The 17,488-nt window shown below is 36.3% G+C and overlaps 1 protein-coding gene across 1 annotated transcript in view; it reads right to left on the bottom strand.

Annotated features, from left to right (window-relative positions):
* DNAH11 (dynein axonemal heavy chain 11) overlaps positions 1-17,488 on the bottom strand; it is a 179,655-nt gene that overhangs the window by 74,467 nt on the left and 87,700 nt on the right. Inside the window, exons 53-55 of the mRNA XM_087712777.1 lie at positions 14,112-14,235; positions 12,147-12,289; positions 10,367-10,528 (exon numbers count right to left, since the gene is read on the bottom strand). Of these exons, the coding sequence (XP_087568903.1) occupies positions 10,367-10,528; positions 12,147-12,289; positions 14,112-14,235 (429 nt within the window). The remainder of the gene's footprint in view (positions 1-10,366; positions 10,529-12,146; positions 12,290-14,111; positions 14,236-17,488) is intronic.

Raw genomic sequence — 17,488 nt, 5'->3', positions numbered from 1 at the left:
GGGCACTGAGAACTGCCAAAAGATCACACATTGCCTCCTTGGTAGCGTCCGCCGAGTCTCGCCCAGCCGCCCTGTTTAGGATAACCCGCTCCCTCCTAAATAGGAGGGAGACGGGGAACCCCATACAGGGAAGGGCTGAGGAATATAGTCAGTTCTTGGCGGACAAAATTGCTCGGTTTCGATCGGAACTGGACTCCACCCCTGCAGATCCAGCCGGGACACAGGGGAATAACTTGGTAGACCATCTCTGGGTTGAGTTCCAGGATGTTGCCTCTGGGGATGTGGACAAGGCTATGCGAGCTGTAAGTTCCTCCACCTGTATACTGGACCCGTGTCCCTCTTGGCTGACTGCCAACAGCAGAGAGGTGACACGAGGCTGGATCCAGGCGGTTGTCACCGCCTCTCTTCGGGAGGGACACCTCCCCACCGCACTTAAGGCGGCGGTGGTGAGGCCCCTCCTGAAGAAACCGTCCTTGGATCCAGCAGTTCTTAACAACTATCGTCCAGTCTCCAACCTCCCCTTTCTGGGGAAGGTTGTTGAGAAGGTGGTGGCCTTACAGCTTCAGCGTACCTTGGAGGAAGCTAACTATCTTGACCCCTTCCAGTCTGGCTTCAGGCCCGGTTACAGCACTGAAACCGCTTTGGTCGCATTGACCGATGATCTCTGGAGAGCCAGAGATGGAGGCTATGCGTCCATCCTGGTTCTCCTTGACCTCTCAGCGGCTTTCGATACCATCGACCATGGTATCCTTCTGCGACGACTGCGGGAGGTGGGGGTGGGCGGCACTGTTTTACAGTGGTTCTCCTCCTACCTCTCGGACAGGTCGCAGTCGGTGTTGGTGGGGAGGGAGAGATCGTCCCCGAGGCCCCTAACCTATGGGGTGCCGCAGGGTTCGGTTCTGTCCCCCCTGCTATTTAACATATACATGAAACCGCTGGGCGAGATCATTCGGAGGCACGGGATTAAGTACCATCAATATGCGGACGATACGCAGTTGTATCTGTCCGCCCCGTGCCAACTCAATGAAGCGGTGGACGTGATGAACCGGGGCCTTGAGGCTGTTAAAGACTGGATGAGAGCTAACAAACTGGTACTCAACCCGGAAAAGACCGAGTGGCTGTTGTGTTTTCCTCCCAAAAATTTGGTTAACGTTCCATCAATCAGGCTGGGGGGGCAAAATTTATTCCCCTCAGATAGGGTCCGCAACTTGGGAGTCCTCCTGGATCCACAGCTGAGTTTTGACCACCATCTGTCGGCTGTGACCAGGGGGGCATTTGCCCAGGTTCGCCTGGTGCGCCAGTTGCGGCCCTACCTGAACCGGGAGGCTCTCACAACAGTCACTCGAGCCCTTGTGATCTCTAGGCTGGAATACTGCAATGTGCTCTACATGGGGCTGCCCTTGAAGAGCATCCGGCGACTTCAGCTAGTCCAGAACGCGGCCGCGCGAGTGATCATGGGCGCACCACGGTTCGCCCATATAACACCAATCCTCCGTGAGCTGCGCTGGCTACCTGTTGATCGTCGGGTGCACTTCAAGGTCTTACTTACCACCTATAAAGCGCTCCATGGTAGTGGATCTGACTATTTGAGAGACCGCCTCCTGCCAATTACCTCCCTGCGTCCCATCAGATCGCACAGAGTAGGCCTCCTCCGAATTCCATCCGCCAGTCAGTGCCGACTGGCGACTACGCGGAGGAGAGCCTTCTCAGTTGCAGCTCCGACATTATGGAACAGCCTCCCCGTGGAGATCCGTACCCTCACCACAGTCCAGGCCTTCCGCACAGCCCTCAAGAACTGGCTATCCCGTCAGGCCTGGGGATAGGATTACTCTCACCCCGCCCGAATGTTGAGTGAATGTTGTGTTTTTATGACCAATTCCTTTAATCACGATTTTTTTTTCTTTTTAAGTTTTGTCTTGCACCCCCTTCCCTTTATTGCTGTAAGCCGCCCTGAGTCCCCTCAGGGAAAAGGGCGGCATATAAATTTGCAATAAAATAAAAATAAATAAAATAAATAAATAAATAAAATGTTGTGGAATTTTTAATGTTGTTTTTTACTTTTTGTATGTCCCCCCTTCCTTTTTTACCTGTAAGCTGCCCTGAGTCTCTCGAGAGTGGGCAGCATACAAACCAATTAAATAAATAAATAGATAAATAAATAAATAAATAAATAAATAAATAAATAAATAAATAAATAAATCTATCTATCTATCTATCTATCTATCTATCTATCTATCTATCTATCTATCTATCTATCTACCTACCTACCTACCTACCTACCTACCTACCTACCTACCTACCTACCTACCTATATCTCTAAGTCATCTTCCCCCAAATATAAACTTCAAAATTAGCTGGGGAAAGCAATGAGGGCCTTATTGACATTGACAAATAATATGTTTAATCAAAGGTCAACTGATGACATTGGCATTAACCTGAAATGATTATTTAGTCAGAAGACGTCACAGAAACTTTTTTTAAAAAGAATTTCTCATCAGTTCAGCTGTAAAAGCCATGCTACATCTGGAATTCCCAAACAATGCATAATTGATGGGAGTTGTAACCCCATTAATTGGAGTGAGGTCAGAGCTAGGGCCAAAATACATGGATTAAACATATGCAGCTGTTTTAAAATGCAAATTGCAACACTCAATGGGGAGATGTTAATGGGATCTGAGCATGCATGGAGAGAGGAAATTTCATTATTTTCTAGATGTTCTTCAAGCATTAATAGGAAAGAAAATGGTTGTTTCCACTCTATTTGCTTTCTCTGATTTCATTTAGCATCATCCCCCCTCCCAATTACTGATGTAATTTGAATAAAATAAATAAATAAATATTTTCAAATGTAGTTTACATCTGAGAAAGCATGAAAGCCTATGAAGATGAAATAGAACATGCTAGGATCCAGTAGAAGTCAGCAGAAAAAAACCCCCAAGGCTGTTGCTTAATTCCATCACCAGAACAGAGATCCTTTGACTAGTCAATTTGTAAGGGACTGATGAACTTATTGGTCAGGTTATTATTCTGCCTCATTCATTGCTGATTAATTCAAACTACGTAGCTTTATTTTATACATTAAAATAACCCATGTAGATGAACACATATTGTATAAAAATACAATAAAAAACAATACTATTGATTCTTTAATCTAAAACTACATTTACATAATATGCATCTATATGAAAGAAAGATAATACAATTCACTTAGATGTTGTACATTTGTTTAAGAAATATTTGAAAATCATATGACCTATTTGTTTCAAAAATGTTCATTTATTATATAGTAATGCATTAAAATGCTGTGGTATACACGTAAGCAATTTCCATTTTGTCCTCTATGACTTCTACCGTAGTTAACTTTCTAATTTGTGGAATCACATCTCCCTCATTTTAATGATTATTTATTGCACTCAGTTCAAGATGTATGCAGTTCAATTAATCAAGGGAAACTTAAAAATCAATTAATATGAATTAAATGAGCTACAGCAACTCTTAGGAAAGTCACACATAATTTACCAAAGCATTGTCAATAATGCTTAGAGATCTTTTGGAAAATTATTCATGAGTGATTGTTGATATAGCTAAACGTTTCAAGCCAACATAATTAATATTACAAAGAAGCTCATTTAGACAACTTGTAATTTATCTTTGGAACAAAACTTATTTTTGAACATGGCTTCTTTAATAAGAACTGCCTTTAAACTAGAATAATGGCACTGAGACTGAAATAAGGATTACATGACTTGGATGCAAAGTGACTAAACTCTCACTTTTGAATAGAAATGTTTCATGCACATTAGAAAAAAAATGACAGCAAGCAAAGTCTGCTAGACCTTAAGTAGTTAAATTACTCCTATTTTGCACGCGCACGTGCGTGTACACACACACGTGCATTAACAAGGAGAACTTTGTTCCAAAATTACTGGCTTCTGCCCAGCCATGATCCTTATGAGAGACATTTACGTAGCAGTTTTGAAAAGCCTTTGGTAACACTTTTATTTGTAAATCAGCCAGGAAAGAAGTAGGTTCCGGTAGAGCTGGAAGTGGCCTGAGACAACTTGTTCCAATGGGGCAAAATAACTATTGTTATCAAGCTTAACAAAATGGCACAGCATGGGGTGCATGCTGAGCTGCTGAGCCCAAGAGCAGCTGGTTGTAATTCACACTGTTTTTCACAAAACTCTAATCGTTCTGAGCAGACCGCTTTGATGATTGGTCTTCCTTGCATTTTCAATTTGTCACTTTCTCTTATGATAAGGTCAGCAGTGACAACACTTCCTGACATTAACAGCTGTGTCTTCTAAAAGGGTCATTGTGGAACTACTAATTGCAGTAATTTCATTAGCATAAATTATTTATTCCACTATTCAGTTATCTCCAAGGTTTTGGTGGTGTTTTGTTCAATATTGCACCTTATTTTTTTTCAGGATCAGCTCTATCAAACCAAAAGGCAAATTATATTATGGCTAATTTGACCTTCTTTAGAAGTAAAATCCTGATTTCTCCCTTTTATTTAATTTACAAATATTAAACATCAATGGATAAGCTTATAATCAAAAATACCTGTATTTTTATTATTCTTTTTTTTAAATCATCAATATACTAGGAAATATACATATTTTAAATGAAACATGTTTTTCAAGAATCTCATGTAGCATGAACAGATCCAGCAATGGCAATCAATATTTAGGAATAATTTTCTATCCATGTTATATTGAGGTATTTAATCTAAACAGAGTATAAAATAATAAGTAAGAAATTGATCAAGGTCATGGACACATGACCAAATAATCTTGGGCAGACCCACCATATATCGTCAGTGTTTCACTTTGCCATATTCTACAGCAGTTAGAATCATTTGAGGGACAATCGATCTCTTGTATTAAGCTGAACACAAGCAAAACCATCCTTTAAACTTAATGTAATATAGTTAGGAACTTAAGAGTGGAAACAGTTCTGCATGGCTCTAACTCTCTTGCATGAAATTTGAATAAAATATCTTGAGTTATGGATGATCCTTCATATATGTCCTTATGCATGTAAATGGTGCAGAGTATGCATATTTTTTAAAGAAAAAAATGGTCCAGCATTAACAGCTATGCATGGCATAGAATTCTGCATCATCAGCACCATTTCTGAACAAATAGCTAATAGGGTCATCAAATCATCTAGCTAATTTGGAAAAAAGAAAGAGAGAAAAAGAAAGAAAAGAAAGAAAGGGAAGGAAGGAAGGAAGGAAGGAAGGAAGGAAGGAAGGAAGGAAGGCTCATTGAATCTAATAAAATGCATGAAAAATTGCTACTCTGGCAAAAATTTCTAAACTGAAGCCAAAAGCTTCCTTTTGGCTTTTTCATTGAAATAAGTTCCATCCATGTATCAGTAGTGCATATATGTGGGTTCTGTCGGCAATGTCATAAAATGATAAACCCTAACACTCATTTTTTTAAAAATGAAGAAAAACCCCTGGGGACATTTTTCCTCTATGATTTGAGGATAAGATACAAAGTTGGCAGCAACTTTTTAAATTTTTATGTACAATTTAATCCACTTAAATGTCCCACCATTGCTTGGCTTTTATAGCCTCTCAATACATGCAGTTACTATGGCTTTTAAATCATGGGGTTGGACCAATTAGAAGTTGAATGAAGGTTCTACTAATGAATGTAATTATAGATCTCGAATCTGTTGTCTCAAGTTTACTGGATAATATAGCTTATGCACTCTAATGACCATTATATGTGGTCAACTGTCCTTAACAAATGGAAATAAATGGTTTCCCCTAGATATTTAAAATCAGTGTACAATAGATAAATTGTATAAATTAAGAGAGAAAGCCAGATCACATCAATAAGCCCTCTGCTGACAGAAAACTCTGCACAGAGGAGACATTATTTTTTTCCTTGCAGAAGTTAAATCCCATCTTTTGAAAAAGCTAATAAAAATCCTGGCATGCAATGCAAAATTCCCTAAATCACACACTCTTGTGGATATTTACTTGAAACAAATTCCATTATTTTTCTAGGTTATCCAATGCAAACTTGCTTCTTCCCTCTCCCACCATTTGATCTACTTGAACCTGTTGCTACTTTCTGCTCAGTTCCTACTTGTAAAATTCAAAGGATGAAATTAATTTGGAATTAAAAACAATAGGGAAAATGCTGTTGGCTGTATATTTCAGCCATTTATGCCTCATCTAGTTCAATGTTGAGTCAAGTATGCCATTTTTTCTATATCATTGAAGAAAGTAATGAAAAAAATTCTGAAAAACTAATAATCTCCACTTTGGAAATTCAAAAAAATAGCAATAGTAACAATTAAAATGGGATAATAATAATTTAATAACTAACAGAATATAATTTTTAACAAATGGTACCCAATTCAAGAAGCAACAAAATCTTATTACAATTCGTGAAGATGTTGCTTGGACTTTAGTAACTTTACATTGTCTCTTGCAGTACTACTTTTGTACAGCTTAATCTTAATTCTTAAAAATATTAACCATGATAAAAATATCATAATATGTAGCTGTTTGTGTTTGTGGGTGTATAAATAAAGTCACAGCAGATTATCAAAATCTATGTACAAAGTTAATGCACTCAGGAAAGTTTTTGTTGAAAATTTCTGTTCCTAAAATAAAACAATTTACATATTTATTGTTCATATAATACTATTAAATTACATTGTAATTTTACATAATGAATGGATTTCTGCATAATGATCTGTATTCTTCCCCCTCCCGAGTTAAAACCACATGGAAAGGAGAAATCTTAAATAATGAGAATTCTTAAACTTAACATATTACGATTGGGATAGCAAGATTTTTATCTCTATTTTTTTATCCCCAAGACATGTTTAGAATAGGTTAGATCACTGCTGATCAAATAAACTTGAATTCATATATACTATGATGTACACACACACACACACACACACACACACATCACAATACATCACATACAGACACATATATAGACAAACACACTGTATATACATGTACTACATATATACACACATACATCCATGTCTCTGTGCATATTCAACAGGACCCACATTCTAAGAAATAATGTATTATTTGGATTAATAGATATTGATTAAAATTAGTTGTCTGTAAAGTTTCCATTTATAAAATTAATTGATCCCTCCATGTGCACTTATTAACCATTCCCTTCGTCATAGAAAAATTGCTTCCACAAAACAAAAGCACATATACACATTCTCTCCTCCAGCAAAAAAGTAATGCTATCAAAAAAAAGATCTGGGTATCAAAACATGTATAGCATGACTAATATTGATATATTGTCATGTAGACCAGATGTCCAAGCTTGGCAACTTTAAGACTTGTGGACTTGAACTCCCAGAAGAGCTGGCTGGAGAATTCTGGGACTTCAAGTCCTCAAGTCTTAAAGTTGCCAAGTTTGGGGACCCCTGATGTAGACACTTTAGATAAAGTCTGTAAGATTATACCAAAACTACAGCCCGTAACGTACACAACATTGTAACTACTTTCAATATATGTTTCCCAAGATCATGTGGCAGAGAAGTAGCACAAATCCAGTTGTAAAAGCAATCCCACCTTCGTCAAAGCATCTTTTCCCCCTCAAATGTGAAGCAAAACTTCATTTTGTTATATGTTTCTTTTGTAAATTTGTATAATCCATCTTTTAGTTGTCACTATTACAATTTCTAATATCTTGTAGCACATATTCATAATTTAACTACGATGTGTCCTATCATGTTTTCCCGAAAATAAGACATGGTCTTATTTTCTTTTGACCCCGAAATAAGCGCTTGGCTTTATTTTTGGGGAGATCTTATTATTTTTGAGGTGCAGGAGGCAGCAACCATGGTCACCTGCTGCTATGTTGCAATATTTTCAGAGAGGGCTTATTTTTGGGGAGGACTTATTTTAGCACAAGCGCTCAAAAGCCCAGTTGGACTTATTATCTAGGGACGTCTTATTTTCAGGGAAACAGAGTATGTAAATAAGCTTTTAAAAAAATGTATTCTCCTTATTTATTATAATCTTCAATTATCATTTTTCTTTGAATTTTCCCGCATTTAGCACTGTATTATAAGGGGAGAATGGATGGAGAAAATGCCCTATACTCATATGGTTCATGGTATGCATAGGTCATACCATTATTGCCTGATTTTCATAACTAAGGCGGCCAGTCTTTCACAAATAATAATAAAATCCTCAAAGAACTGCTTTATATTGCCAAATATTGTAGTTGCCATTATGTGTATTTACATGATTCTGAAATACCATTTAAAGATGACTTGAACAGAAATATTCTGAATATGGCAGCTTTATGGATATTGTACTGTTTCTGTGAAATTCAGCTTCTTTGCATTAGCTGTATTTTTGGCCAAAAGTTTATTGTATTACATTTCCTAGAAAGGTGTATAGAGTGAAAAGGAATGCAATATTATGTGTGCATTCACCATTTAAAGACTAATGTTGACCTTTGTTTAATTAATTTAGTTTTAACAGCTCGTGCAATGGTTTATTTTTTATGTATAACTCAAGAAATTTTTAAAATCTAGAGTCAAAAAGTGTTTCTTCAGAAATCCTGCTTATATTTCAGCCAAATTTGTTCTACATGTGTGATAATTTTAAATAATATTTTCTATCATTTTACATAGAACAACCAGTTAATTATCTTGATCCTCGCTGCATCCGTTTTATGAACCAGATGTTACAATATATAATTCTAATAATATTTCTACAAAATTAACCCCTCCTTACACATACACTTTGGATGGATATAATTTGAATTAAATAGAACAAAACAGACCCGGAAGTGATAGGACTACAATACTATCCCGGAATCTTTGAAAAGTTATTTGCATAGTATGGTATAGGAAAATAAAGACAAGTCTCTCTATGGCCAGTAGATGTCATTGGTCACTCTTTTTAATCTTACAGAATCTGTTTTGTTGCTAGCATTGGCAGAAGGATAAGACTGAAAGAAAAAGAAGAAAAAGATCTAAGTAGCAAACCAAACTGTTCAAATAGTTCCTAAATCTTTCTATAAAGAATGAACGTTTTGAGACCTATTAGCATTTTTCAAAAGAAGGAGTTATATTGATTGTGACTGATATGCAGCAAAGTGAGAAAGTTACAGTGCATTTACTGAGCAACAAACAGCTTTTCCATCTTGGGGTTTGTGTTGGTTTGCTATGGGTTCTCCCCATTGGTTGTGTTTGTCACTTTTTAAAAGATAGTAACACACAATTTAGCACTATCCCATCTAGGCAATTCCCTCCTGTTTCACTTCGGAATAGATCTTGTATGCAATCAGATGCATCATTCCTCTATCAAGTTAAAACATTAACTATATTTCTAATCAGATTTTTATTTGTTTTGTTTATAAGAAAGAAAGAAAGAAAAAAAAGAAAGAAAGAAAGAATCACTTTGTTATTTTACAATTGTAAATACAATACAATTGTATTGGCTTTACAATAGAAGAATCTCTTCTATAACAACAATGAATCTTCTATTCTTATATTACATTGACATCAAGCCATCTTTATTTTTTCTTTAGTGTTTAATCAACTTGTTGTTAATTAAAGTATTTTCTTATTCCATTTAGTCCAGGAAGAAATCAAATATTAAATCTAACTAAAAATCTTGCACAGTAGAACATTTTCCCAACTGGATCATAATTACTCTTAGGAAATTATACAGGAAATTATTGTAAAAAAGAAGCTCAATTGTAAGTTTTCATTTTAAACATCAAAGTTAAATTCTGACATTGTTTTAATATTACAAGTTAGCATGAATGCATTTTGATTATTTTCTAATTAATTTTACTATTATGAGACAAAAAGTTAAAAGCACTTCTACTACTATCTCACTTGAAAGGAAAAGGGATTGAAAATGTTCTGATATCAAGTGCCTACTTTTTAAAAATGGTAAGAATGTTCTGCTAGGTGAATTTTGAGCACAATTTTTTACTCTTAAAATTTAGGAGTGGGTAATTGCAATTATGTGATAATGTTTTGTTTCTTTTATATTCATATGTTCAACCAAAATTTTAAGAGAAATGCTTCTACTGAAGCTCACAAGCCTTTTAATTTCAGATGACACTCTAAAAGCTCAAAAGGTTTTTAGGATCCTTGCATATTTACTTCCTTTTCAATTCTTTTTCTTCTTCTTTCATACTTTCAAATCTATGTTGAAGAAATTGGCTGTATTGTAATACAGAAATATTGTAACCATAGTGAACACTGCAGCTTCAGAAGAAGGCAAAAATGTGAAGAAACAATAAGTTTTTTCTTCTCCTAGCTTGTCTTATTATTGATCTCCCAGAGAGCTGTATTGCTTTTGCATATGATTGACGAGCTTGAAATTCTGTACCTTAATCCCAGGCATCTCCTCAATGAACCTCCTGCTGACGGATTCCAGGGCCTCCTGCGGCCACTCATGAAACCAGTCAATAGCTGTGCAGTTAACTATGGCTGGGAACTTCCGAGCTCTAACTCGCAATGTGGAACCGACAGGAGAAAAACACAAAATGATCTGTACAGATGAAGAGAAGCAAAAAAGAAAGGGAGAGAAAGAGAGAGAGACTGAAGCATAACATGGTAATCAAAGAGAATAATGCAGTCAACTGTGGTGGCAATGAGCCATTGCCATGAGACTCACAAACAAAAATGCAATTTACCTAGTAGCTAATGAATTTAGGCAAATTAGGATTTTAACTTCAGAAAATGGTTTTATTCACTTGCACTGGGTTTTGTACAAATCCTGTATTTGATGCATTTGTGGGTTGCTTCCTGGTTCAGAGCAGTATCAGTTAATAAGGCTCATTTGTGTTAATCAGTGATGCTAAAACTTAATTGTAGCATTCAATCATCAGAGCAACCCATCTGATATAAATCACTTCTAGACTTCTGATTCTATGATGGTTCCACGTGATTAAAGTTATTTAATGCAATATGGCCATTCTTGTTTGGCTACATTTAAATGCAGTTATTGCCATTCTTCAAAGCTTCCTAGCAACATTAGAAAATCTTGCACAGCCAAATAATTGCCTAACTATTTAAAAATAAAAAAAACTTATATTATATTTAGCTATCCACATATTCCAATCCTAACAATTTTATTTTGAAAGAGAAATATATTTAAAGGAGGCTGTTATCCAATAATGCTTTGAAAAAAATCTCCTTATGCTACTATCCCCTTTTATTTTTCCTGTTCTTTTCTACAAAAACTTACAAAAGTTTTTGAATAAATTAAGTGACACATCTTCTCTAGTCTATGGTTTTTACTTATGACCTGTTGGAATTCTGCATTGATACAATTGCTTCTGGAAATACTAATTCTGCACTGTAGGGCATTTGAGAAGTAACAGCAAGGCAAGTATGTTTCAAACGTTTTAAAAAACTTTAAAAAACAATGTTTTACACTGAAATTATGAACTATTAGAACATTTGAGAACCAAATAAGGACTTATCCTATGATGGAATATAATGAAAACTTTTCAAATTCTTGGTATCATATTACTATCTTGAGAAACGTTCAAGGTCATCTGCTGGAAATATTGCTGCCAAATTAGATGTTAATACTTATGAGATTTCATTATCACATCTTGAGATCTCCTAAAATTTTGTATGGGATCAATAACATCTCAGAGATTCTCCACTTAAACCAAGAAAGACAGTGACCAACAAACATTTTGATTATTTTTTGAAATTAATTTAATGAGACATCAACTTTGGGAAATGAGAAACATCCCAATATGCATGGAAACCATTTTGCCATTGCATCAGAGTAATTAGAGAATATCGTATTCTGCTTAATTTACATATCAGATTATTGGTAAAGCTTGCAACGGAATTTTCTATATAGGAAATATATGGAGGCAGATGGATGGTGAAAGGGTCCTTTCTTCTCAGACCTTGATTCATAATATTTTCTATGCAAATAAAGAAAAAGAAAACTAAACTCTGTGGGCCTCATTGAATGGAAGACTGAAATTGGCAAGTTGGCTGAAAAATTATGCAGTAAATCACAGGTTAGGTTAGCTTCTAGTTATCTCTGAATCAGAAAGCAGCAATAAATTCCTATGGAATTACTGAGAGAGATGCAAGTAAACATATGCTCTCCTTATAATATTGGAAGCATTAATTCTTACTTTGAGTTGCCGTCGTACTCTATCTAAAAAGAAGTTCCAACAGTTTTCTCTAGTGTCAGTAAGACCAAGTTCATGTATTTCATTCTTCATTCCTGCAATAATGCTATCTGTATCTTCATCAGTGAACAGATCTGGAATTTCTCCTTGATTAAAACAGATAAGTATTGCAGGGAACCAATATAAAAAAGAATATACATGTACTTATTTTTCATATGTATCTAATAAGAATGTCTTATTTTAGCTATAATGTTCCTTACAGTTATGAGGGCTACTAGTTTAGTTTTAAAAAGTTATAATTATATATACAAAATATTTATAGATTCAAAATAAACTATACCGTATCTTTCGGAGTATAAGACGCACCTTTTTTCCTCAAAAAAGAGGCTGAAAATCTGGGTGCGTCTTATACACCGAATACAGTATTTTTTGCCTCCCAAAACCCTGCCCCCTTCACCAAAATGGCAACGCATAACCTTATGGAGATTTTCAGAGAACTCATGGGGGCTGGGGAGGGCAGAAATGAGTGAAAATGGGCCTTTTTTGCCTCCCCAGACCTTAGCAGCACTCTATAAGCTTCCATAAGGCTATGCATGAGATTTTTTTTGACAAAAAACAGGCCAGTTTTTGTGAAAAATGGACCGTTTTTGCTCATCCCCCCAATCACTCTAGAAGCCCCCCCAAGCCTTTTTTTTAAAAAAAATAAAAACCAGGCCTATTTACATGAAAAACGGGTTGTTTTGGGGAGGTTTGCAGAGTGCAAAAACTTTTTTTTCCTTTTGGAAAGCTCTTTAACTGATTGATGAGAATTACATTGATCAAGTGCTGTGCCAGCAAAAACACCTACCTATCTATTGTATTTCTATCTCGGTTTCTCTCTCTCTATCCCTCTACCTACCTACCTACACACACGCTCTCTCTCTCCCTACCTACCTACTCTCTCTCTCTCTCCTCCTTTATCTACCTACCTACCTACCTACCTACCTACCTACCTACCTACCTAACTCTCTCTCTCTCTCTCTCTCCCTACCTACTGTATATCTCTCTCTCTTTCTCTCCCTCTACCTACCTATACACACACTCTCTCTACCTACCTACCTACTGTATTTCTCTCTGTCTCTCCCTTTATCTACCTACCTAACAACTCTCTCTCCCTACCTATCTATTACATTTCTCTCTTTTATTTCTCTCTCTCTATCCCTCTATCTACCTACCTACCTACCTACCTACCTACCTACACACACACACACACACACACACACTATTTCTCTCTTTCTATCCCTCTATCTACCTACCTACCTAACTACTCTCTCTTTCCCTACCTACCTATTGTATTTCTCTCTCTCCCTCTTTCTCCCTCTATCTACCTACCTATGTTTTTTTAAAAAATTTGCCCCTTGGTGCATCTTATATTCCGAAAAATACAGTACTTATTGCAACTAATCATTCACTCAACCTAAACATAAATGACATTTCTTTCTTTTCCTATGCTTTCCAAAACATGGTTTCTTGTAACTGTCCTTAAAGACTAACAAGGATTAATTTTTCTGTGTAAGTAATTAATACAAATAGTGTTATATATGCTTAATTTCCTCGTTTAAAAGCTAGTATTTAAACTGTCATTCCACTATTAATCTAAAGCATTCACATAAACTATGCCTTTTCAATCCAATAGAATTGCAATGTTTAACCTATCTATCCATTCAAAACAGTCAAAGTGAACCAATAGGAATGCATACCTATGCATTATATAACCTTAAGATTGGTTCCCAAGAAACAACATGACTAGTTTTCAAGTAAACAATGCACAATATTGAACTTACTAAGCTTAATAGATATTTTGTCAAAGGACACCCCACCCACATTGAAAAACATCTCACAGATAAATAACCCCCTTTTAAAGTTCATCGAAACACCTGATAATTTGTCATTGAGAGAATCTCTCAAGAAATGTGTAGGTGTAATCACCTGATGCCAACAAGTCATTAATCAGCACAAGAAAGTGTTCATCTGGAACTTGAGCATCTGTCAGCAAAAACACAGTGGGAATGTTCTTGGCACCTGTCTTGATATACAAACTGGCAAGATCTACCTGTAAGGGAAGGAGGTAATTACTCATGTTAACTTGAAATACAGAAACTAGGAAGCAACAATCAGTGGAAAAAATGCTACTAATTTGAATGCATTGTTTTTGCATCTCTTCATAATTTATTTCCCTTAATGTGACTCATCACTTTCCAATGATCTTTCTGAAATCTATCATTGATTTGTTTTTTATATAATGGAAATAGAGAATTCAAATTTGATTGCTGGATGAACATGGAACTTCTCATTATAATTCCTTCACTTATCTCAAAAGTGTTTTTTCATTGTGTTAAGACAGTACTAATCATGTTTTTGTTGTTTCAAGTACATCATTGAAATATCTTGAAAAATCACTTAGACTCAGAAGAAAGGTACTTGCAAAAGGATCTCTCAATAGTTGTATGATTAAGTCTTATGTGCTTCAAAGAAGTAGATCTCTTACAGTTTATAAAAGGCTATGTCATTGTGATAAATATTTTGTTGATTTGAGGGGTCTTTACTATAACATTTTCCTAAGAAATCTTCTCAAGAGTATACTAATTCCATGAGAAAGATTCATATAAGTAGTAAATCCATAGTAGGTAACTTAGGTGTAGTTTCATAATATTTAATATTACTACAGATAACTGACAGTAAAATAATTTGTAAACAACTCTTCAGTTACCATAGTTTTCAGAGTAGAAGATGCTCCGAAGTGTAAGAAGCACCTAGCTTTTGGGGAGGAAAACAAGGGGGAAAAATATACCTCCCAGCAATTTGCCTTCTTGCACAAACAGCAAACAGTACAGACAATATACACTGTTTGTGATATTACATTTCAGACTATACTTGTACAGATGCTGTTAAAATCGATGTGGCTTTCTGAAAGTATATTTATTCTCTGCTATTTAAAAGAAGATACAATGGCACTTGGCCTCTTCAGATCAAGCATTTATTTTTAAAAGGTTCTTCATTTTGTTAAGTTGTCTAGAACAATAATAAAGCAGTCTTTAAAAAAGAAGTCTAATAATTTGAACAGTCTATAGGCATTTATAGTTATTGACTTACCTCCTTGCAGCAAACAGCCTGATTAGCACAAGAAAAAAAAAATCTGCCTCTACCTTCCAGCAATTTGTCTTGTGAAACAAACAGCAAGTTTCACTTTCAATTTCAGCATGGGCCTCCCAATCATCAGCTGTTTCAGACTGCAGGGATTGCCATAGCCTATTGCTGCCTCCCTACACCCCATTTTCCCCATTTGCTACAAGGAGGTAAATTGCTGGAAGGCATAGACCAAAGGGTGGGGGCTGGTGGATGGGTGGGGCTACATTCAGTATAGAAGACGCAACCAAATTTTCGTCCTCTTTTGGTGGGGGAGAAAGGTGCATCTTATACTCTGAAAAAATGATAAATGGACACATTTAAGCTTGCATACTTTTTTAAAATGGCAAGGCAGTCTAGAACAGGGGTGTCAAACTCAAGGCCCATGGGCTGGATCGAGCCTACGGGGTGCTTAAATCTGCCATGTGGGGTCAGCCTGGAAATAGCAAAGGATCAGCCCAAGATACCTGGTACCCCCACTGGGCCACATTTTTTGCCAGATGGCCTCCTGCAGCACCCTGCTGGCTAAAACGGGGTACAGGAGGGCAATGTGTGGCCTCCCATGCCTCTTTTTGGCCACCAGGGTACTGTACCATGTGTCTGTCCCATCTCTCCCCACCCCTCAGTCAGTCAGTGACATACAATGCTGATCTGGCCCCCAAAGAAATCCAGTCTGACACCCCTAGTCTAGAAGAGTTAGTACTCTCTGTTTCTCTGGAAGACCAGAAAATTTAACATAATATCCTCCCATCCAAATAATCTACCTCCATATTTTTCAGGGAACCTGAAAAAACAAGTTTTCTCTTCAAGTAAATTCAAGTACAATAAAAGCAACAATCAGTTTTAGAATTGAAAATGAAGATATTACAGGTCCCTTCCAGGCCTAGGATTCTAAAAAAAAGCTTCTGCCTTTAGGATTAACTAATAAGGAACAAGCAGTCAAGAAACATGCCACAAAGTACCATTTGGATAGAGCAGCTATGAAGGCTTTAGAAAAGATACTCAGGTACCATGGCCTATCTATACCTACAAAGATAAAAAAAGTGCATGCAATGGCATTCACCATGCTCTACATGGAAACAAAAACTGGATTTTAAGAAGGAACAGTACTCATGATTTTAAACTATGGAAGTGGAGAAGTCTCCTGTGGATACTGATTAGCGAAATAAACAAATGAATGGATCACTGAACAAGTCAATCCAGAGGTCTCACTTGAAACACAAATGAAAAGGCTTAAATTATTATGCTTTGAACATACTGTGCAAATACTTAGTTCTATGGAGGAGGCTCTAACACTGGGAAAGGTGGAAGAAAAAGAAGAGTCTGACAAACATCAAGGTGATTCACTTACAATGATGATGAGTCCACTATAAAAGACATGAAAGACAAGCTACACACTGATCGTTATGGATAAAATCTATTTAGGTGAACATTAGGAGTCAACACTACCTTGATTGCATATAATTGCATTATGAGCCAAGGTGGCACAGTGGTTCAGCCTTCCATCCTTCCGAGGTGGGTAAAATGAGGACCTGGATTGTTGTTGGGGGCAATATGCTGACTCTGTAAACTGCTTAGAGAGGGCTGAAAGCCCTATGAAGCGGTATATAAGTCTAACTATTGCTATATAAGTCTAACTATTGCTATATTCATTCGGCCAAGCTTCATAAATAAAAGTAATCAAATAAATTCAATCAATAAATCATATAAATAAAAGTAATTTTAAGACAAAATAGAATCAGGAAATCATGGCTGTAGAGGTTATATAAAAGAAAAAATTGAGTTGCAGTGTGACAGAAAACAAAATATTTGAAAATCTGATGTCAGCCCAAAAAATTTACAAATGAAAATTTTGGCTAATGACAATTTGTAGTCTGGTTCAAGAGTGATTTTCTATCAGTAATATTTTAGAAGTATGGTCCTGGACCTTTATGTCATTTGAGTGTTTCTGACATTCTTTTATTCATAATGGCTTAAGACAAACAACCCATTAAGTAATTGGTTTCATACAACATGCTAGCCCAACACTTAACAACCCACATTTTGACTTGATGCAATGCATGAATTCAGTGTTTGGTGCTAACATCTTCATCCTGCTCTATCAAGATAGGAATGTCAGATCTAAAAGTTCTCTACATCCTGTTTTCCTAAATCTAACAGCAAATATTCTGGTGAAAAAT

The sequence above is a fragment of the Thamnophis sirtalis genome, unplaced genomic scaffold, assembly GCF_051295495.1.
Source record: "Thamnophis sirtalis isolate CommonGarterSnake01/CBP01778 unplaced genomic scaffold, rThaSir2_p1.2 scaffold_4, whole genome shotgun sequence".
NCBI lineage: Eukaryota > Metazoa > Chordata > Lepidosauria > Squamata > Natricidae > Thamnophis > Thamnophis sirtalis.
This window is presented reverse-complemented; position numbering and strand designations above follow the sequence as displayed.